General features: G+C 42.3%; 3 protein-coding genes across 3 annotated transcripts; all 3 read left to right on the forward strand.

The window, feature by feature from the left end:
• The first annotated feature begins 2,860 nt into the window (after positions 1-2,860).
• Positions 2,861-5,558, forward strand: LOC136443993 (actin, muscle-like). The gene is made up of 5 exons (XM_066441385.1): positions 2,861-2,968; positions 3,680-4,079; positions 4,457-4,703; positions 4,861-5,052; positions 5,181-5,558. The coding sequence occupies exons 2-5, from the start codon at positions 3,702-3,704 to the stop codon at positions 5,504-5,506; spliced, it is 1,143 nt and encodes a 380-aa protein (XP_066297482.1). The 5' UTR covers positions 2,861-2,968; positions 3,680-3,701; the 3' UTR covers positions 5,507-5,558.
• Positions 5,559-8,982: 3,424 nt separating this feature from the next.
• On the forward strand, positions 8,983-12,278 carry LOC136443995 (actin, muscle-like). The gene is made up of 5 exons (XM_066441386.1): positions 8,983-9,096; positions 9,795-10,194; positions 10,575-10,821; positions 10,982-11,173; positions 11,304-12,278. The coding sequence occupies exons 2-5, from the start codon at positions 9,817-9,819 to the stop codon at positions 11,627-11,629; spliced, it is 1,143 nt and encodes a 380-aa protein (XP_066297483.1). The 5' UTR covers positions 8,983-9,096; positions 9,795-9,816; the 3' UTR covers positions 11,630-12,278.
• Positions 12,279-15,055: 2,777 nt separating this feature from the next.
• On the forward strand, positions 15,056-17,859 carry LOC136443996 (actin, muscle-like). Its single transcript, XM_066441387.1, has 5 exons — positions 15,056-15,171; positions 15,889-16,288; positions 16,668-16,914; positions 17,104-17,295; positions 17,425-17,859. The coding sequence occupies exons 2-5, from the start codon at positions 15,911-15,913 to the stop codon at positions 17,748-17,750; spliced, it is 1,143 nt and encodes a 380-aa protein (XP_066297484.1). The 5' UTR covers positions 15,056-15,171; positions 15,889-15,910; the 3' UTR covers positions 17,751-17,859.
• Positions 17,860-18,497: the final 638 nt, after the last annotated feature.

The raw sequence follows: 18,497 nt of genomic DNA on the forward strand, positions 1-18,497 counted from the left end.
TAGCAGCCTTATATGGGTGAAATTTCGTAGAAGTTGAGGTGAAGGGTAAGCCAAAGATACGGATTGTTTAACGAAGGGTTACGAATAGGAGAGGATAACAGCATTTGTCTCAGACTTAATCTATGACATATATATCTTCTATGGACTACTCGTGGTACTTTCTATTGTTAACGGAAGTACTGTTTGGAATGGCTGTTGACCAGTAGTGACTGAGATCATGATTGACATCTGCAACGTGCCACGACCAGGGCTTCCATAAACAACACGCGACAAAACCTTATACGTCACCGACTTCCATTACATGTGTAAACAGTATGACGTCACATCGACAACAAATAGGACGCCTACGCAAACATCTTCGAACAGAATGTCTTTTCCATTCGTATTGACCTTTGTGTGGCTTAAACGATAAGGCTCAAGTGAACAAAGATGAACCGATAATTTGTGTTGATAATACGTCAGGGACTCTACCCTAATCTCCCAGCAGATCTAATGGTTGCGAAGACTGTCTGCAACTGGCAGAACCTTAGGTTGTAATAAAAACTTATTCTGCCAGTTGGATTAACTCTACCCATTAGGCAGGCCCACATTTTCTACGTTGATTGTCTGAAAACATTATTATCGCAGAAAACCATTCATTCAATGCACCTTGCACGATGCTCGTAATATACATGTAGTTCCTTAGATTTCCAACCGCTAACTGACGATGACAAAATCTATGATCAACCACGTGTGTTCAGCCACTGTAACTAATAGATACACACAAGCTTACAATTATGTGACGTTATTCTCTGTGATTTGAGCTGATTGGTAGCAATGAGTTGGCAGCTAGATATAAGTAGTAGCCGATGGTAGCTGCAGAAGAAGATATACGTCGTGCGTGTAACAAGATTTCGGTTCTGCCATGTTTATTGGCCCGGTCAGTAGGTTATGTTTCTCAAAGTTGTATTTCATCACGTACTCCCATTCATCCAGTGACCGTACTGGTCACCTCCCACTGTACGGGTGAATGGTGATTGTTTAGTCAGACCGCCCTGTCAATCATATCTACTTCCCAGTTATTTTTCGTTCATAACATACTTGCAATATCTGTTTGTCCTCATGACCATAATTGGGGACTACTTCTCCGAAAACCGTTTATGTAGCGGGACATTTACCCGAAATGCTACATTCCACAATCAGTACGTGTCTAAAGATAATGGCTATTTGATGTCCGTCATCGTTGGTCATAGATTCAAACTTAAGTCTAACTTCAGTATGATAGAACAGGTTTACGCGGGTATATTCATCACATGCTAGTGCTAGTGAATGGCATTGTCTTCCAGTATCAGCATCGTGTATTTGGAATGCTTGTACAAAAAAAAAAAACATTGGCGTGCGACTGATTATGTCAGAAATAAACAAGTAGCCAACACAACTGGACATAAAGCTTCTAATCATGCGTTTTGGAAGCGTCTGATTTCCTCATCGATTAGATATGGAGTTAGGCCAAGTTGAACATCAAGGCCGTTTGGCTCATTTTTGGCAGCGGAAACGATACACTCCAATATGAAATGGACTAGGCTTGTTCTTACATAACTAGTATGGGTTTTTACGTCCTGCGTGTGGCACATATCCAGATCTTGCACAATAGATTTGTAACTAAATAGATCTGTCAACTTTTGCAACTGCACTCTGGTAATGACTGCTGGAATGGTATTTGAGCCAGACGAATGCAATTCAGGACTATTTCGTGTCTGTAGTACAGAGTATGGTGCACTAGGTAATGGGTAGGTGAGCAAAAGACTTGATCAATTTTGGGGGACATGCATGATTTGAGATTTTGATCTATGAATAGATCAGACCTGCCTGTCATATCTAAATGACTTAACTCCGAATGTGTACCTGCTTTTTATCCTTGAAGGCAGACACGGTTAAGTTTGTTTTGACCCTTGTCAAGCGTGTGGCTGAGAAAGAAGTTAGTCCATTTTGGGCCCCTTAAAGCTTTTGTTCAAAAGACAGCTTTCTTCAAGCTGCAGATCACGAGCTGGTTGAAATTCTTCTGGAGGTTTGAGACGAATCTTGGTGTTGTTTATGGAAGCCCTGGTCGCGTCGCGATGCAGATGTCAATCATGCCATATTTACTACTGGACAATAACCATTCCAAACTGTACTTCCGTAAACAACAGGCAACCATGATGGAGGTAGGCAGATGGCAATCATGACACAGTTACTACTGGACAATAACCATTCCAAACTGTACTTCCTTAAACACCAGCCAAATGAAATATGAAAGTGAAATATATACCATGATTCTTGTACAGAGAAGGATCACGTTTAATTAATTGGACAATGGTATGGTGTATCTCTGTTAGACATATTTTACATAACTTTCATGTCACAAATTACTGTGGGTAATAACTATTATAATGGGAAAAAGAATATGTGACGTACTAGCAACAAATAGTTGGGCCCATTTCTGTCAAAACATTCTGACAAGATCAACAAATTGTAGGTCAAAATAGACACGCAGAAGAAAATGTGGCATTGTTTTCCATCTATGAAACAAAAGTATGGATTATATTCTTAGATACCAACATTGAGGAATTTGTTAAGAAAAAACTAGCAATATGTCATATACAAGCTTCAAGCATATGAAAAGACTGTAAATATAGTCGGTGAATATGCTATTCATATATCGCGAGTAGTCCTTAGAAGATCTATATGCTGAATCTGAGACAAATGTAACCCTTCGTATGACAAATCGGCGTACCCTTAACCTCAGCTTCTACGAAATTTCACCCATATTAGGCCGCTATAGCTGACAAGTATTCCTTGACGCTGCAAGATGTAGACCACAGCTATATCAAGAATAGATTTTCTGTATGCAAATGATGCCTTACAAACGGTATAAATACCGTGTGAAAGAGGAAGGGAGTTACCCACTTGTCGGAACAACTGGCTGAAGGCTTCGTTCAATACCACACAGGTACTGTGACGTTGATAGTGGTGATGTTGATATTATATGCGTTCTGCTACCAGTAGCCTCAAGCTGCATGTAGCTCGATTGCTTTCGTGGGTCTGTTAACTGTGCTCTAACAAAGAAGGGTCAATTCGTTGCATTGAAAGGCAGTAGCAGCTGTTCAACTATATCTGAAACATTTGGCATGCACTATATTAAGTTTGTAAGCAAAGGAATTAGGTAGATCTTTCGTATATCTCAAATGTTTAGTGGGAGGATGGTGGATAACCAAAACATGGTATAGGTAACGAGGGACAAGAAAATATCCACGGATCTTTAACTAGTTTACGAGAATACGATTTACCGACAATACGCCATGATCAGTCATTTGTTTGGGCAATTAATATCTTGGCTGTCAGTTTTACATCAAAACGATGGGCACGGGGACAATGTAAAGATAACGACTACGTCCGGTGTGAATCTTTACTGTGACCCGGCAGATAAATCTGCCAGGAAGCTGAGAATACTGTCTGTCACAAGAAGAAATCCTGTCCGACTAGATTTCAGAGCTACTAATCGAGGATTCCTTAAATATTCCAGAGAACCCACTTAAATTATCGACATACTGGTACAAAAGTTGAGTTGATATGATTAATGTCAATACCCTTTCTGACATAAAAGGTTGATTGTAGCATGGTTCAAACGTCCGTAACAGCCAATTTTCTTCTTCTTGGACAGAACCCACACCTAAACCGTCAACATGTGCGACGACGACGAAGAGGAAGAAGCTACTCCCCTGGTCTGTGACAATGGCTCCGGACTGGTCAAGGCTGGCTTCGCCGGCGACGACGCCCCTAGGGCTGTCTTCCCATCCATCGTCGGCCGCCCAAGGCATCAGGGCGTGATGGTCGGTATGGGTCAGAAGGACGCCTACGTTGGCGACGAGGCTCAGAGCAAGAGGGGTATCCTCACCCTGAAGTACCCAGTCGAGCACGGCATCGTCACCAACTGGGACGATATGGAGAAGGTCTGGCATCACACCTTCTACAACGAGCTGCGTATCGCCCCCGAGGAGAACCCCTGCCTGCTGACAGAGGCTCCCCTCAACCCCAAGGCCAACAGGGAAAAGATGACGCAGGTGAATAATGTCATTACTACATATGATTTAGTGGAGCTGGCAAAATGATGAGGTTTAGATAATCGTTAGAGCAATAAGAAACATGAGTTTTACAAAATTTATGATTTCCAATGCAAAGTAGATTTTTTTCAATTCTTATCAGTCCTGCAATAGACACGTCCTGTTAGATTAAGAAATAAGTATCGGTGATCACTGATGTTCGAGAACAGCAAGTGGGAAGTTTTATTCTCATGATAGCAGAATGAGGTAAAATTATTTAGACTGATGTTTTCAAACAATAGGAGTCCAACGTGTGCACCTCCCCCCAATAGTCACTACATGTACAGTATGTGTTGGTATTCATAATTTGACCTCGCTTTTCTACGTTACTTCCCCAGATCATGTTCGAGACCTTCAACTCTCCTGCCATGTACGTGTGCATCCAAGCTGTTCTGTGCCTGTACGCTTCCGGTCGTACGACTGGTATCGTGCTGGACTCCGGCGATGGTGTCTCCCACACTGTGCCCATCTACGAGGGTTACGCCATGCCCCACGCCATCCTTCGTCTGGACCTGGCCGGCCGTGAGCTGACCAACTACCTGATGAGGGTCATGTGCGACCGTGGCTACGCCTTCGTCACCACCGGTAGGCTTTTTTTTACTCCATCCGAATACTTTATGTAATGTCCACAAGAATCATATTGCTTTTTTGCTTCAACGTTGCCATAATTGGGCATTATGATGTATATTGTGTTGCCTTTTACCGTCTCATGGTCTCATTTTGATTTTTTTTCGACATGCAGCTGAGCGTGAGATCGTCCGTGACATCAAGGAGAAGCTGGGCTACGTCGCCCTGGACTTCGAGCAGGAGATGCTGACGGCAGCCACCTCAACCTCCCTGGAGAAGAGCTACGAGCTGCCTGATGGACAGGTCATCACCATCGGCAACGAGAGGTTCCGCTGCGCTGAGGCTCTCTTCCAGCCTTCCTTCCTGGGTATGGAAAATATTTCTTTCATACTAATACATATTTTCTTTAACATTTTGGTCTCTTGATGTCATGTTACGACATTAGCTTTATTTCCACTGTTTGATAGTTTTCCACTTTGTGGTTGTCTTAATCAGGTATGGAGTCTGCTGGTGTTCATGAGACCGTCTACAACAGCATCATGAAGTGCGACATCGACGTCCGTAAGGACCTGTACGCCAACAACGTCCTGTCCGGAGGCACCACCATGTTCCCTGGCATCGGTGACCGTATGCAGAAGGAGATGGTAGCCCTGGCCCCCAGCACCATGAAGATCAAGATCATCGCTCCCCCAGAGAGGAAGTACTCCTGCTGGATCGGCGGCTCCATCTTGGCTTCCCTGTCCACCTTCGCATCCATGTGGATCAAGAAGTCCGAGTACGACGAGGCCGGCCCCGCCATTGTCCACCGCAAGTGCTTCTAAGCGAAGCAAACCTGTTGGGAATTATAACTGTACTGTGTACACTTTGTGGCTACCTGTTGCTTTCTTCCATTTTGTGTACTGGGACCACTGTAAAGAAATAACATGATTAGGTGTACTTCAGAGAAGAAACTCAATTGTTGAGATGATGTAATCATGGAGCCTGTTGGCATATATTACAGTCATCGCATTCGATACGTTAGTTCTGAATACAATAATCATCTGTGATTTGTGTATTACATGCATCCTTTTGTCAATGTCCATATGTAATCTGGTCGACAAAATGTTCTACTTTTTAATTTGGCACCACATTCACCAGTCTAAGTCGTCATCCACACATGCGTTATGCAGTTAACAGGAAAAGAGACTGTGGGATGGAAAAGCGTAACGACGAACGGAATAACGGAAAAGTGTAGAAAATGAATGATTTTACGCATTGTCCGTGGAAGACGCTTTACTTGTTTTTCATCTGTTATAACTGTGCGCCTTGTGCTCTATGTGCCAGTGACATGCCTCTTGTCAATCCCAAGCTAGAACCAGTGTTGTCAATGTTCCTCAGCATGAAGTGCTATATACATGTAAATCTGCATTCATGATGTTACATATCTGTCTGTTTTGGCATCCCCCTACCTTGTATTACCGAGGCTAATAAAATGCTATCAGTACAAATACAAACCGTGTTTGCGTTGATTTCTTTTTTACGGATACTACGCATATTACGTGTAAGATACTGGTATTGATACTATGCACTGGACGTAGAATATAGTTTTCTTTTTATTGAGGTTCCCGAGAAGGTTTCGCTGTTCTCGGAAACTAGCTAGCATAGACATGCCGAGCGAAGAAGATGTATCATCGGTTGCTACAAAATAACCATCCATCTCACCAAGTTTATTAATTGTTGTTGGCAGTCGTCTGTCTCGGAAAACAATGGCATCGCATCCTGGTCAGTCTGTAGTGGGTTGACCGCAGCGTCTGCTCTGGCTGTACAGTCTAATCTTGGTGATGCAGACTCGTTTACAATTTCTGCAAATGTGTCTCTTTCCTGGCCTCGTGTGTGCTGATGAGTTTATCAATACAATAAATATATAATAACCCGCGTTTATGTAATAGACACAACACATATACAATCAACCAGAGTCTCCATGAAACCGAAGTAATAGATTTATTAGAATAACCAAGAGGGCAAAATTAATCGTTGAATTCTTTTAAAAACCAAACTTATGTCTATGAATTTCACCAAGATTTCTAAGCAACACAATCTAATAACCATAACTGTCATATATCAGAAACTGTAAGTTGACCTGATGAGGTGTCTCTGACACTATTTCTGTACAAAACATACGGGACTGTTAGCAAAGACAAAGAACCCAAGGTATGATAAGTCAATTTCAACTCTCGTCTGTCCTGCTCTTTCAACTGTCAGATTAGGTTATACGTATGATATCCTACCTATATGTATTGAGCCGACAATCATCGTTATGACGTAATATGCTGCAATTGTGACATCATTGAAGTAATTCTATTGGCTAAATTTGTCTGAATAGGGAATTCGAGTAATAACTTACTTAAAGGTATTAGACAAAAAGTTAACAAACAATGGCGTCTTATTGATATTCAAGTCTATTAAGACATCTGTTGTCAATGGCAACCGCATCAACATCAAAATGACGTCATAGAATGACTTCATAGGTATTTAGCTATCCTTCGGGATCCGCCATCTTCGATCGACAGTCAGTACTTTTTGGATCATTCATTTTTTTCAACATATAGCTGGATAGCCCCAAAATACAATGAAGACGGAATAGAAACGTTTATGTTTTTTTGGGGTGAAATAATTACAAGGTAGTGACGAAACCCAAATGAAAATAACCTGATTATACCTTCTCTCCTGATATGGTCCGCCATCTTAGATTTTGACCAATGGCGTCATCAAATTTGCATAAATAGTTAATCATAAATGTTAAACTTGATTACATACGATGTTGATAATGTAGGGAAGAAAGTGTGGTATAGCAAGAAAACATTGTTTAAACCGAAATTGGTTTTAAAATATTCCTGTCATAAACCCGTTGCGATGGTAACCCAGAGATAATTTAACTTGTTACTATTATAATCATGTTGCCTATCTATGAAAATTCACCAAATTTGGTAGCCTTAGCTATAGAACACGTCGTTCGTCAGTTATGCGACGTGAAAGTTGGCGCGGGCACTTTTAGCACCTCTCCTCTCTTTTAAGATGCGTTGACGCAGGGGAAAACCTCTTGGCACTGTTCACATTTTGCTCACTGCATATCCGAGCAGAATATATAGCCGTTAGAGATTTCAACCTGGTATTTCTATATTTACCTTGCGTTGCGGCTGTCAATCATGACACAGTTACTCCTGGACAATAGCAACAGGCAACCATTATGCAGGTAGGCAGATGCAAATCATGACACAGTCATACTGTACTGGACAATAAACATTCCAAACGGTACTTCTGTAATCAACCGTCAACCATGATGGAGGTAGGCAAAATTCAACCATGACACAATTACTACTTAACAATAACAATTCCGAACGGTACATCTGTAAACAACAGGCAACCATGATGGATATTGGCTTAAGATATGGACAAAGTGTTCAACTAAAAGTCTTCAATTGAAATATGAAATCGAAACACAGAGATTCACTGAATCTTGTACAAAGTAGGATCACGCTACACTGGACCAATGGCTGGTGCATGCTGGCTATGTTAGGTATGTTTGATATAACGTCCATATCATAATTGGAGGTAGGCCTGAAATATGGACAAAGCGTTGAACTAAAGTCTTCAACTAAAATATTTAATCGAAACATAGAAATTCACTGATTCTTGTGCGGAGTAGGATCGCGTGAAACTGGAAAATAGCCTGGAGTACGCTGTCTTTGTTAGGAGCATGTTTGATATAACGTTTAAATCATAATCACTGCTATGGACAAGATAATATGCTAGGTACTCAATTGACAGTCCTGCCTAGCAACACGTAGTTGAGACAATCATTTCAAAACATGGTGACAAGCCCAACAGAGTGCTAGTAAAAATAGCACCACGGTACGAAATATGGCATCATTTTACAGATGTACATCTAATCAAAAGTAAAGATCATATTCTAAGAAAGAAACATGGAAAAATTTGTCAGGAACAAAATAAACTATATAATTATCTTCTTCAAGATAAACTGATGCCATGTCAAAACACAGAAAGCATAGATTGGTGAATATGCTATTCATTTGTCGCGAGTAGTCCATAGGAAATCTATATAAAAAGGCCATAGGTTAAATCTGAGGCACATGTTGTTATCGTCTGCTACTCGTAACCCTTTGTATGACGATTCGGCTTACCCTTCACCTCAGCTTCTACGAAATATCACCCATATTAGGCCACTATAACTGACAAGTATTCCTTGACGCTGCAAGATGTAGACCACATCTATATTAAGAATGGATTGTCTGCGGCTATGCAGTTTGTATGCAAATGATGTCGCACTAAACGTATAAATACTGTGTGAAAACCAACAGAGTTACCCACTTGCCGGAACAGCTAGCTGAAGGTTTCGTTCAAGACCATACAGGTACTGTTAGTAGTGGTGGTGTTGATAGTATAGACGTTCTATTACCAGTAGTTCAAGTTGCATGTAGCTCGTTTGCTGTCGTGGGGTTGTTGTTAAGAGTTATCCAGTGTTGTCAAATACAGTAGGGTCGATTCAATGCATTAAAATATTGTAGCTGCTATCCAAGTATACCAGAACACCTAGCATGAACTATTATAAGGTTGTAAGCAAAGGATTTAGGTAGATCTTTCGTATTGGTCATGTGATAAGTCGGAGGAAGGTACTAGATGGATAATCTAAAGATGGTAACGAGGTACAAGAAAATGTCAACGAATTGGTTTACGAAAGCACGGTTAAGCTGCAATGTGCCATCACCATTCATTTGCATGGGCCTACTTGAATGCTTTGTGAACTTCCTACACAATTACTGTTGTGTTTGGCAGTTCTACTTAAAATTGAGAAGCACGGCGACAATGTAACAACAACAACTACGCCTGGTATGACGTTTAAACCGGGAAGAGAAATTTGTCAGCAAGCTGAGTATACTGTCTGCTGAAGAGCGAGACTGAATTCTAAACCAAGTAGTCGGGTATTCCTTTGGTATTCTAGATTAACTCACTTAACTAACAAACGTACTGTTGATGCCAGCTCCCTTTCTGACATAAAGGATAGATAAAGGTAGATGTCCGTAACAACCCTTTTTTCTTCTTCTTGAACAGAACCTACACATAAACCGTCAACATGTGCGACGACGACGAAGAGGAAGAAGCTACTCCCCTGGTCTGTGACAATGGCTCCGGACTGGTCAAGGCTGGCTTCGCCGGCGACGACGCCCCTAGGGCTGTCTTCCCATCCATCGTCGGCCGCCCAAGACATCAGGGCGTGATGGTCGGTATGGGTCAGAAGGACGCCTATGTTGGCGACGAGGCTCAGAGCAAGAGGGGTATCCTCACCCTGAAGTACCCAGTCGAGCATGGCATCGTCACCAACTGGGACGATATGGAGAAGGTCTGGCATCACACCTTCTACAACGAGCTGCGTATCGCCCCCGAGGAGAACCCCTGCCTGTTGACAGAGGCTCCCCTCAACCCCAAGGCCAACAGGGAAAAGATGACGCAGGTGAATAATGTTTTATCTCGACACATGCTTCAGGAGAGCTGACATAATAATGAGGTTTAGATGGTCGCTTAAGAAATTGTAAACATTAAATGTTGCAAAATTCATGATATCCAACGCAAAATACAGGACTCATTCAATTCTTATCAATTCAAGACACGTCCTGCTAGATTAAGGAATAAGTATCGCTGATCAGTAAAAATGTTTCAGGACCTCGATAGAAAAGATTTATCTCATTATAACAAAATTAGGTGAAAGTCTTGACTTTGGACAGGTGTTTTCACACAGTAGTAATACAATGACAGTACATCCATAACAATAGTCTCTACCTGTAGGTGTTGGCATTCATGATTTGACCTCGCTTCTCTACGTTGCTTCACCAGATCATGTTCGAGACCTTCAACTCTCCTGCCATGTACGTGTGCATCCAAGCTGTTCTGTGCCTGTACGCTTCCGGTCGTACGACTGGTATCGTGCTGGACTCCGGCGATGGTGTCTCCCACACTGTGCCCATCTACGAGGGTTACGCCATGCCCCACGCCATCCTTCGTCTGGACCTGGCCGGCCGTGAGCTGACCAACTACCTGATGAGGGTCATGTGCGACCGTGGCTACGCCTTCGTCACCACTGGTAGGCTTCTGTTTATTGACTCCATCCGATTGATTTATCTAATGTCCACAAGAATTATATTGCTTTTTTGCTTTAACATTGCCATAACTGGGCATTATGAGGTATATTACGTTGCCTTTTGCCGTCTCGTGATCTCAATTTAATTTTTCTCGACATGCAGCTGAGCGTGAGATCGTCCGTGACATCAAGGAGAAGCTGGGCTACGTCGCCCTGGACTTCGAGCAGGAGATGTTGACGGCAGCTACCTCAACCTCCCTGGAGAAGAGCTACGAGCTGCCTGATGGACAGGTCATCACCATCGGCAACGAGAGGTTCCGCTGTGCTGAGGCTCTCTTCCAGCCTTCCTTCCTGGGTACGGAAAATATTTTTTATACCAATACACATTTTCTTTAACATTTTGGGTGCCTTCACTTTGCTGTTTCGACATCAGCTTTATTTCCACTGTTTTTAATTGTTTTTCACTTTGCGGTTGTCTTAATCAGGTATGGAGTCTGCTGGTGTTCATGAGACCGTCTACAACAGCATCATGAAGTGCGACATCGACGTCCGTAAGGACCTGTACGCCAACAACGTCCTGTCCGGTGGCACCACCATGTTCCCTGGCATCGGTGACCGTATGCAGAAGGAGATGGTGTCCCTTGCCCCCAGCACCATGAAGATCAAGATAATCGCTCCCCCAGAGAGGAAGTACTCCTGCTGGATCGGTGGCTCCATCTTGGCTTCCCTGTCCACCTTCGCTGCTATGTGGATCAAGAAGTCCGAGTACGACGAGGCCGGCCCCGCCATTGTCCACCGCAAGTGCTTCTAAGCGAAGCAGACCTGTTTGGAATTGTGACTGTACTGTGTACCCTTTGTGGCTACCTGTTGCTTTCTTCCATATTGTGTGTTGGGACCAGTGTTAAGAAATGACTTGATTAGGTATACGTCAGCGAGGAAACTCAATCATTGAGGCAATAATGGAGCTTGTTGGCAAATACAACATTCATCGCATTCGATGGGTAAGTTCTAAGAAAAACAGTAATGGTCTACGACGCGTGTATTACATGCATCCTTTTGTCAATATCCATTTATAATCTGGACGACAAAATGTTCTACTCTGGCACCACATCCACCATTCAAGTCGCCATTCACATATGCTTTATGCACTTTACAGGAAAAAAGACCGTGGTTATGAAATGGTAACGACGAACGGTATAACGGGAAAGTGTAGAAAATGAAGGATTTTACGCATTGTCCGTGGAAGATGCTTTACTTGTCATTCCTCTGTTATAACTGTGCACCGTCTTTATGTGCAAGTGACATGCCTCTTGTAAATCCCAAGAACCAGTGTTGTCAATGTACCTCGACATGAAGTGCTATATAAGTCTACATTTGTGATGTTACATATGTATCTGTTTAGGCATTCCCCTGACCTTGTATTACCGAGGCTAATAAAATGCTATCAGTACAAAATTTAATGCAAACATTGTATACGGTGTTTTCTTACATATTACGGGAAAGAAATGGTTCTTACCTAGGATATTATAAACTGGTCGTAGAATATCGTATTCTTCATATCAAGATACACCAGAAGTTTTCGGATCCTTTGGAAACTAGCTAGACATAAACATATCGATCGAAGAAAATGTATCATCAAGTGCTACAAGATAGCCATCACCCTTATAAAGGTATAAATGCAATAAACATATTAAACAATATCAAGCAACCCGCGTTTGTTAATTAGACACCAACACCTAAAAGACAGAGTCTCCATGATGCCGTAATGATAGATACTAAGATAAAAGTTTTTCAAGACCAAACCTAGGAATTCCACCGAAATATAGTGTCAATTTGAACTATTGTCTGTCCTGCTCTTTCAAATGTCAGATTAGGTCATACGTATGATATCCCACCTATATGTATTGTGCCGACAATCATGATTGTTTTTAATAATTGTTCGTTGGTTTGAACCTTATCTGAACCTGGCTTTTTGGACTGAGACTGAGTTACTGTGACTGGGACATGGACTGGGACACACTTGCAAACAGTATCGTGTATATGATCATCAGATTTGGTGATTTAAATGTAAATCTTAATCACTCCTGTAGTTTTGGTATCGTTAAGACATAGATGACGCAATTGTGACGTCATTGATATAATTTCATTGGCTAAAACTACAGGCTAAACCCGTGTAAATAGGGAATACCTGTAATAACTAAAGATATTCGATAAAAAGTTAACAAAAAAAAGCGCGTCTTATTGATATTAAAGCCTGCTAAGACATCTGTTGTCAATTAACCGCATCAACGTCAACATGACGTCCTAGAATTACGTCAGAGGTATTAACATGTAGCGAGCCTTTGTCTGCCATTTTGGATCGGCTGTCTTTAATTTTTGGACCATTTTTTTTTTCAACATATAACTCCAAAATACAATGAAGACCGAATATAAACGTTCATGTGAATGTTTTTGTAAAATAAATACAGGGTAGTGACGAAACTCAAATGAAAATAACCTGATTATCTATACCTTCTCTCATGACATGGTCCGCCATCTTGGATTTTGACTGATGGTGTCAACAAATTAGCATAAACAATGAATGCTTAGTTATAAATGTTACACTAAATTACATACGATGTTAATGATGGAGAAAAACAAGTTTGGTATAGCAAGAAAATATTATTGAAACCGAAAATGTCAAAATTTATGAAATATGCCTCTCAGAATAAACCAGTTGCGATGGCAACCCCAACATGATATAACTTATTTTACTATCATAATTATGTTGCCAACTAAAATCTTGGAAAATTCACCATATTGGTAGTCTTAGCACACGTCGCTCGGTAGTTATACGACGTGAAAGTTGGTGCGGGCAATTTTAGCCCCCCTCCCCCACCCACGGTCTAGATAGGGTTGGTTCAGTAAGGTTATCTCGGCTCTCGTAAATATCTTGTAAAGGCCGGTGCTTTATAGGGCAAAAACCAAGCAGAGGGGCATCCATTTATATTTGCGTTCGCCAAGGCTCTATATACCGGCTGAATGCTAAAGCTACATGTGGGTAAATGTATATACAGTCCGTCCATGTAAATGTATCTTTTCAGCTATGAGTGGAAATATTTTAACCTATTCTTGCTATAATTTCCTGCATTCCTAAATCCCCATTTGCTTGATTTTCACGTCATTCCAGATCTTGCACTAGGAGTGTGATGCATCTGTGTTAGTTCCCTAATCATTCCTTATCTAGCAGATAACAACTTTTAGATGCCTTGACACAGGAGCAAACCTTTTGGCATTCACTAACTGCGTATTCCTGCAGAATTTATAGCTGTTAGAGATTTCAACCTGGTATTTTCATATTTACCCTGCATTGCAGTCAGTCATGACACAATTGTTACTGGACAATAGCTTTCCAAACAATAGTTCCGTAAACAAGAGGCAACCATGAGCCATGATGTCACATGTCAATCATGGCACAGTTACTACTTGAACGATAATCACTTCAAATGGTACTTCCGTAAAAAAGACAGTCAACCATGCTGGAGGCAGGCTTAAAATATTAGCAAAGTGTTCAACAAAAAGTATTCAACTAAAACGTGAAAGCGAACCACAGAGATCCACTGATTCCTGTTCGGGTCCGGAGTAGAAGCACGTTAAACTGGACATTATCCTGGTGTAAGCTGTCTTTGTTAGACATGTTTGACAAAAGGTACATATCATGATTACTGCTATGGCCAAGAGAATATGGGATGTACTACTGGTAGATGGACAGTCCTGCCTAGCAACACGTAGTTGAACCGATGATCTCAACATGACAAGAACAACAAAGTGTAGGTAAAAATAGCAAACAATATGGCGTCGATTTACATCTATAAACTTAAACAGAAGTACAGATTGTATTCTAATATACAAACATTCAGGAAATTGTCAACAAAAAAATAAGCTACAGATCATCTTCAAGATGATTTCATGTCATGTGAAAACACAGTACGTATAGTCAGTGTATATCACTATATGCTATTCATATGTTGCGAGTAGTCCATAGAAGATCTATATGAAAAGGCCATAGGTTAAGTTTGAGGCGAATGTTATTACCGTCTGCTACTCGTAACCTTTTGTATGACAATCCGTACATTTGGCTTACCCTTCACCTCAGCTTCTACGAAATTTCACCCATATTAGGCCGCTATAGCTGACAAGTATTCCTCGACGCTGCAAGATGTAGACCACAGCTATATCAGGAATAGACTGCCTGCCACTATGCAGTTTGTATGCAAATGATGTCGTACTTAACGTATAAATACTGAGTGAAAACCGACCGAGTTACCCACTTGCCGGAACAGCTAGCTGAAGGTTTCGTTCAAGACCATACAGGTACTGTGACGTTGATAGTGGTGCTGGTGATATCATAGGCGTTCTACTACCAGTAGTTCAAACTGCATGTAGCTCGACTGCCCACTGTTGTCAAATACAAGAGGGCCAATTCGATGTCCTGTTGAAATAGTGTAGCTATCCAATTATATCCAGAACATCTAGCATGAACTATAATAATAAGTTTGTAAGTAAATGATTTAGGTAATCTCCTATTGTTCATATGATAAGTGGGAAGAATGTGGATAATCTAAACACGGTAACTAGGTACAAGAAAATATCTACGAATTGGTTTACGACAGTATGGTTAGGCCACAATATGCCATTTGCCTGGGCCTATTTGCATGGTTCGTGAACCTATACAATTGATATTGTAGTTGCCAGTTCTACTTACAATTAATTAAGAAGCACAGGGACCATGTAACGATAACGACTACGTCTGGTATGAAATTCTAACCAGTAACATGAAAATTGCATGCAAGCTGAGTATACTGCCTCCTGTAAAGCAAACGGAATTTTAGGCTTTTCATGCAAATAATCGGGGATTTCTTTGGTATTCCAAATTATCTCAATAAACTGATCAACATACTGGTGCCAAAGTTAAACTACTGTAATTGACGTCAGCTCCCTCTCTGACATGAAAGGTAGATGAAGGTTGATAAAACACTGTCACTGTCTGACTGTTCAAAGGTCTGTAACAGCCCGTTTCTCCTTCTACAGAACCCACACCTAAACCGTCAACATGTGCGACGACGACGAAGAGGAAGAAGCTACTCCCCTGGTCTGTGACAATGGCTCCGGACTGGTCAAGGCTGGCTTCGCCGGCGACGACGCCCCTAGGGCTGTCTTCCCATCCATCGTCGGCCGCCCAAGACATCAGGGCGTGATGGTCGGTATGGGTCAGAAGGACGCCTATGTTGGCGACGAGGCTCAGAGCAAGAGGGGTATCCTCACCCTGAAGTACCCAGTCGAGCACGGCATCGTCACCAACTGGGACGATATGGAGAAGGTCTGGCATCACACCTTCTACAATGAGCTGCGTATCGCCCCCGAGGAGAACCCTTGCCTGCTGACAGAGGCTCCCCTCAACCCCAAGGCCAACAGGGAAAAGATGACGCAGGTGAATAATGTCATTACCACATATGCTTCAGGAGAGCTGGCAAAATAGTGAGGTTTAAATGGCCGTTAAAGAAGTTATTGTGGCAAAATCTATGATATCCAATGCAAATGAGAAAGCATTCAATTATTTTCAAGTCTGCAATAGACACATCCTACTGGGTTATAGAATAAGTATCACTGATCACTAACAATGTTCCAGACTCGCAACAGGAATAACTAATGCTCATGATAGCAGAATTAGTCTTTGGACAGATCTGAAAGTTTTTGGACAGATGTTTTCAAACAGTAGAAATGAAATATGAATACCTCCCCAAAAGAGTCTTTACATATTCATGTTGCGATTCACGAACTAACCTCGCTTTTCTACGTTACTTCTTTAGATCATGTTCGAGACCTTCAACTCTCCTGCCATGTACGTGTGCATCCAAGCTGTTCTGTGCCTGTACGCTTCCGGTCGTACGACTGGTATCGTGCTGGACTCCGGCGATGGTGTCTCCCACACTGTGCCCATCTACGAGGGTTACGCCATGCCCCACGCGATCCTTCGTCTGGACTTGGCCGGCCGTGAGCTGACCAACTACCTGATGAGGGTCATGTGCGACCGTGGCTACGCCTTCGTCACCACCGGTAGGCTTCTTGTCATTGGCTCCGTCCAAATATGTCAATATCTAATGATCCACAAGATAATGTTGCTTTTGTTCCCCTTAGCCAGTGACAGTGTCAAGATTTAGAACCCTCTTAATTCTTGGGTATGATAATGTGTTTGTGTTCCTATTACCATCTCGTGATCTAACTTGTTTTTTTCTTGACGTGCAGCTGAGCGTGAGATCGTCCGTGACATCAAGGAGAAGCTGGGCTACGTCGCCCTGGACTTCGAGCAGGAGATGTTGACGGCGGCCACCTCAACCTCCCTGGAGAAGAGCTACGAGCTGCCTGATGGACAGGTCATCACCATCGGCAACGAGAGGTTCCGCTGCGCTGAGGCTCTCTTCCAGCCTTCCTTCCTGGGTACGGAAAATAATCTTTCAAACGAATACACATTTTTCTTTAACATTTTGGGTGCCTTCTTGTCTTGTTGGTCATCGCCTTTATTTCCACTGTTTTGATAGTTTTCCACTTTGCGGTTGTCTTAATCAGGCATGGAGTCTGCTGGTGTTCATGAGACCGTCTACAACAGCATCATGAAGTGCGACATCGACGTCCGTAAGGACCTGTACGCCAACAACGTCCTGTCCGGTGGCACCACCATGTTCCCTGGCATCGGTGACCGTATGCAGAAGGAGATGGTGGCTCTTGCCCCCAGCACCATGAAGATCAAGATCATCGCTCCCCCAGAGAGGAAGTACTCCTGCTGGATCGGTGGCTCCATCTTGGCTTCCCTGTCCACCTTCGCAGCTATGTGGATCAAGAAGTCCGAGTATGACGAGGCCGGCCCCGCCATTGTCCACCGCAAGTGCTTCTAAGCGATGCAATCCTGTTGGGAATTGTAACTGTACTGTGTACCCTTTGTGGCTACCTGTTGCTTTCTTCCATATTGTGTGTTGGGACCAGTGTTGGGAAATGACTTGATTAGGTGTAGACAAGCGAGGAAACTCAATTGTTGAGACGAGGCAATCATGAAGCCTGTTGGCAAATATTACATTCATCGTATTCGATACGTAAGTTCTGAGAAAGACAGTAATCGTCTTTGGTGTATGTGTGTATCATAGGCATCCTTTGAGTGGTCGAAAAGATTTTCTATTCTGGCACCACATTCACCAGTCTAAGTCGCCATCCACACATGCGTTATGCAGTTTACAGGAAAAGAGACCGTGGTATGGAAAAGCGTAACGACGAACGGAATAACGGGAAAGTGTAGAAAATGAAGGATTTTACGCATTGTCCGTGGAAGATGCTTTACTTGTTATTCCTCTGTTTTAACTGTGCACCGTCTCTATGTGCAAGTGACATGCCTCTTGTCAATCCCAAGAACCAGACTGAGTGTTGTCAATGTACCTCGACATGAAGTGCTATATAAGTCTGCATTTGTGATGTTACATCTTTGTGTTTAGTCATTCCCCTGACCTTGTATTACCGAGGCTAATAAAATGCTACAAGTAAAAATGCAAACCTTGTTTACGGTGTTTTCTCGTTACATACATGTATTCCGGGTAAGATATTGGCTCCTAGAGAGATACCATGCGTTGGACTTATTGGAGTCATGGAGAATT

This window comes from Branchiostoma lanceolatum, chromosome 10 (genome assembly GCF_035083965.1).
Source record: "Branchiostoma lanceolatum isolate klBraLanc5 chromosome 10, klBraLanc5.hap2, whole genome shotgun sequence".
Lineage (NCBI taxonomy): Eukaryota > Metazoa > Chordata > Leptocardii > Amphioxiformes > Branchiostomatidae > Branchiostoma > Branchiostoma lanceolatum.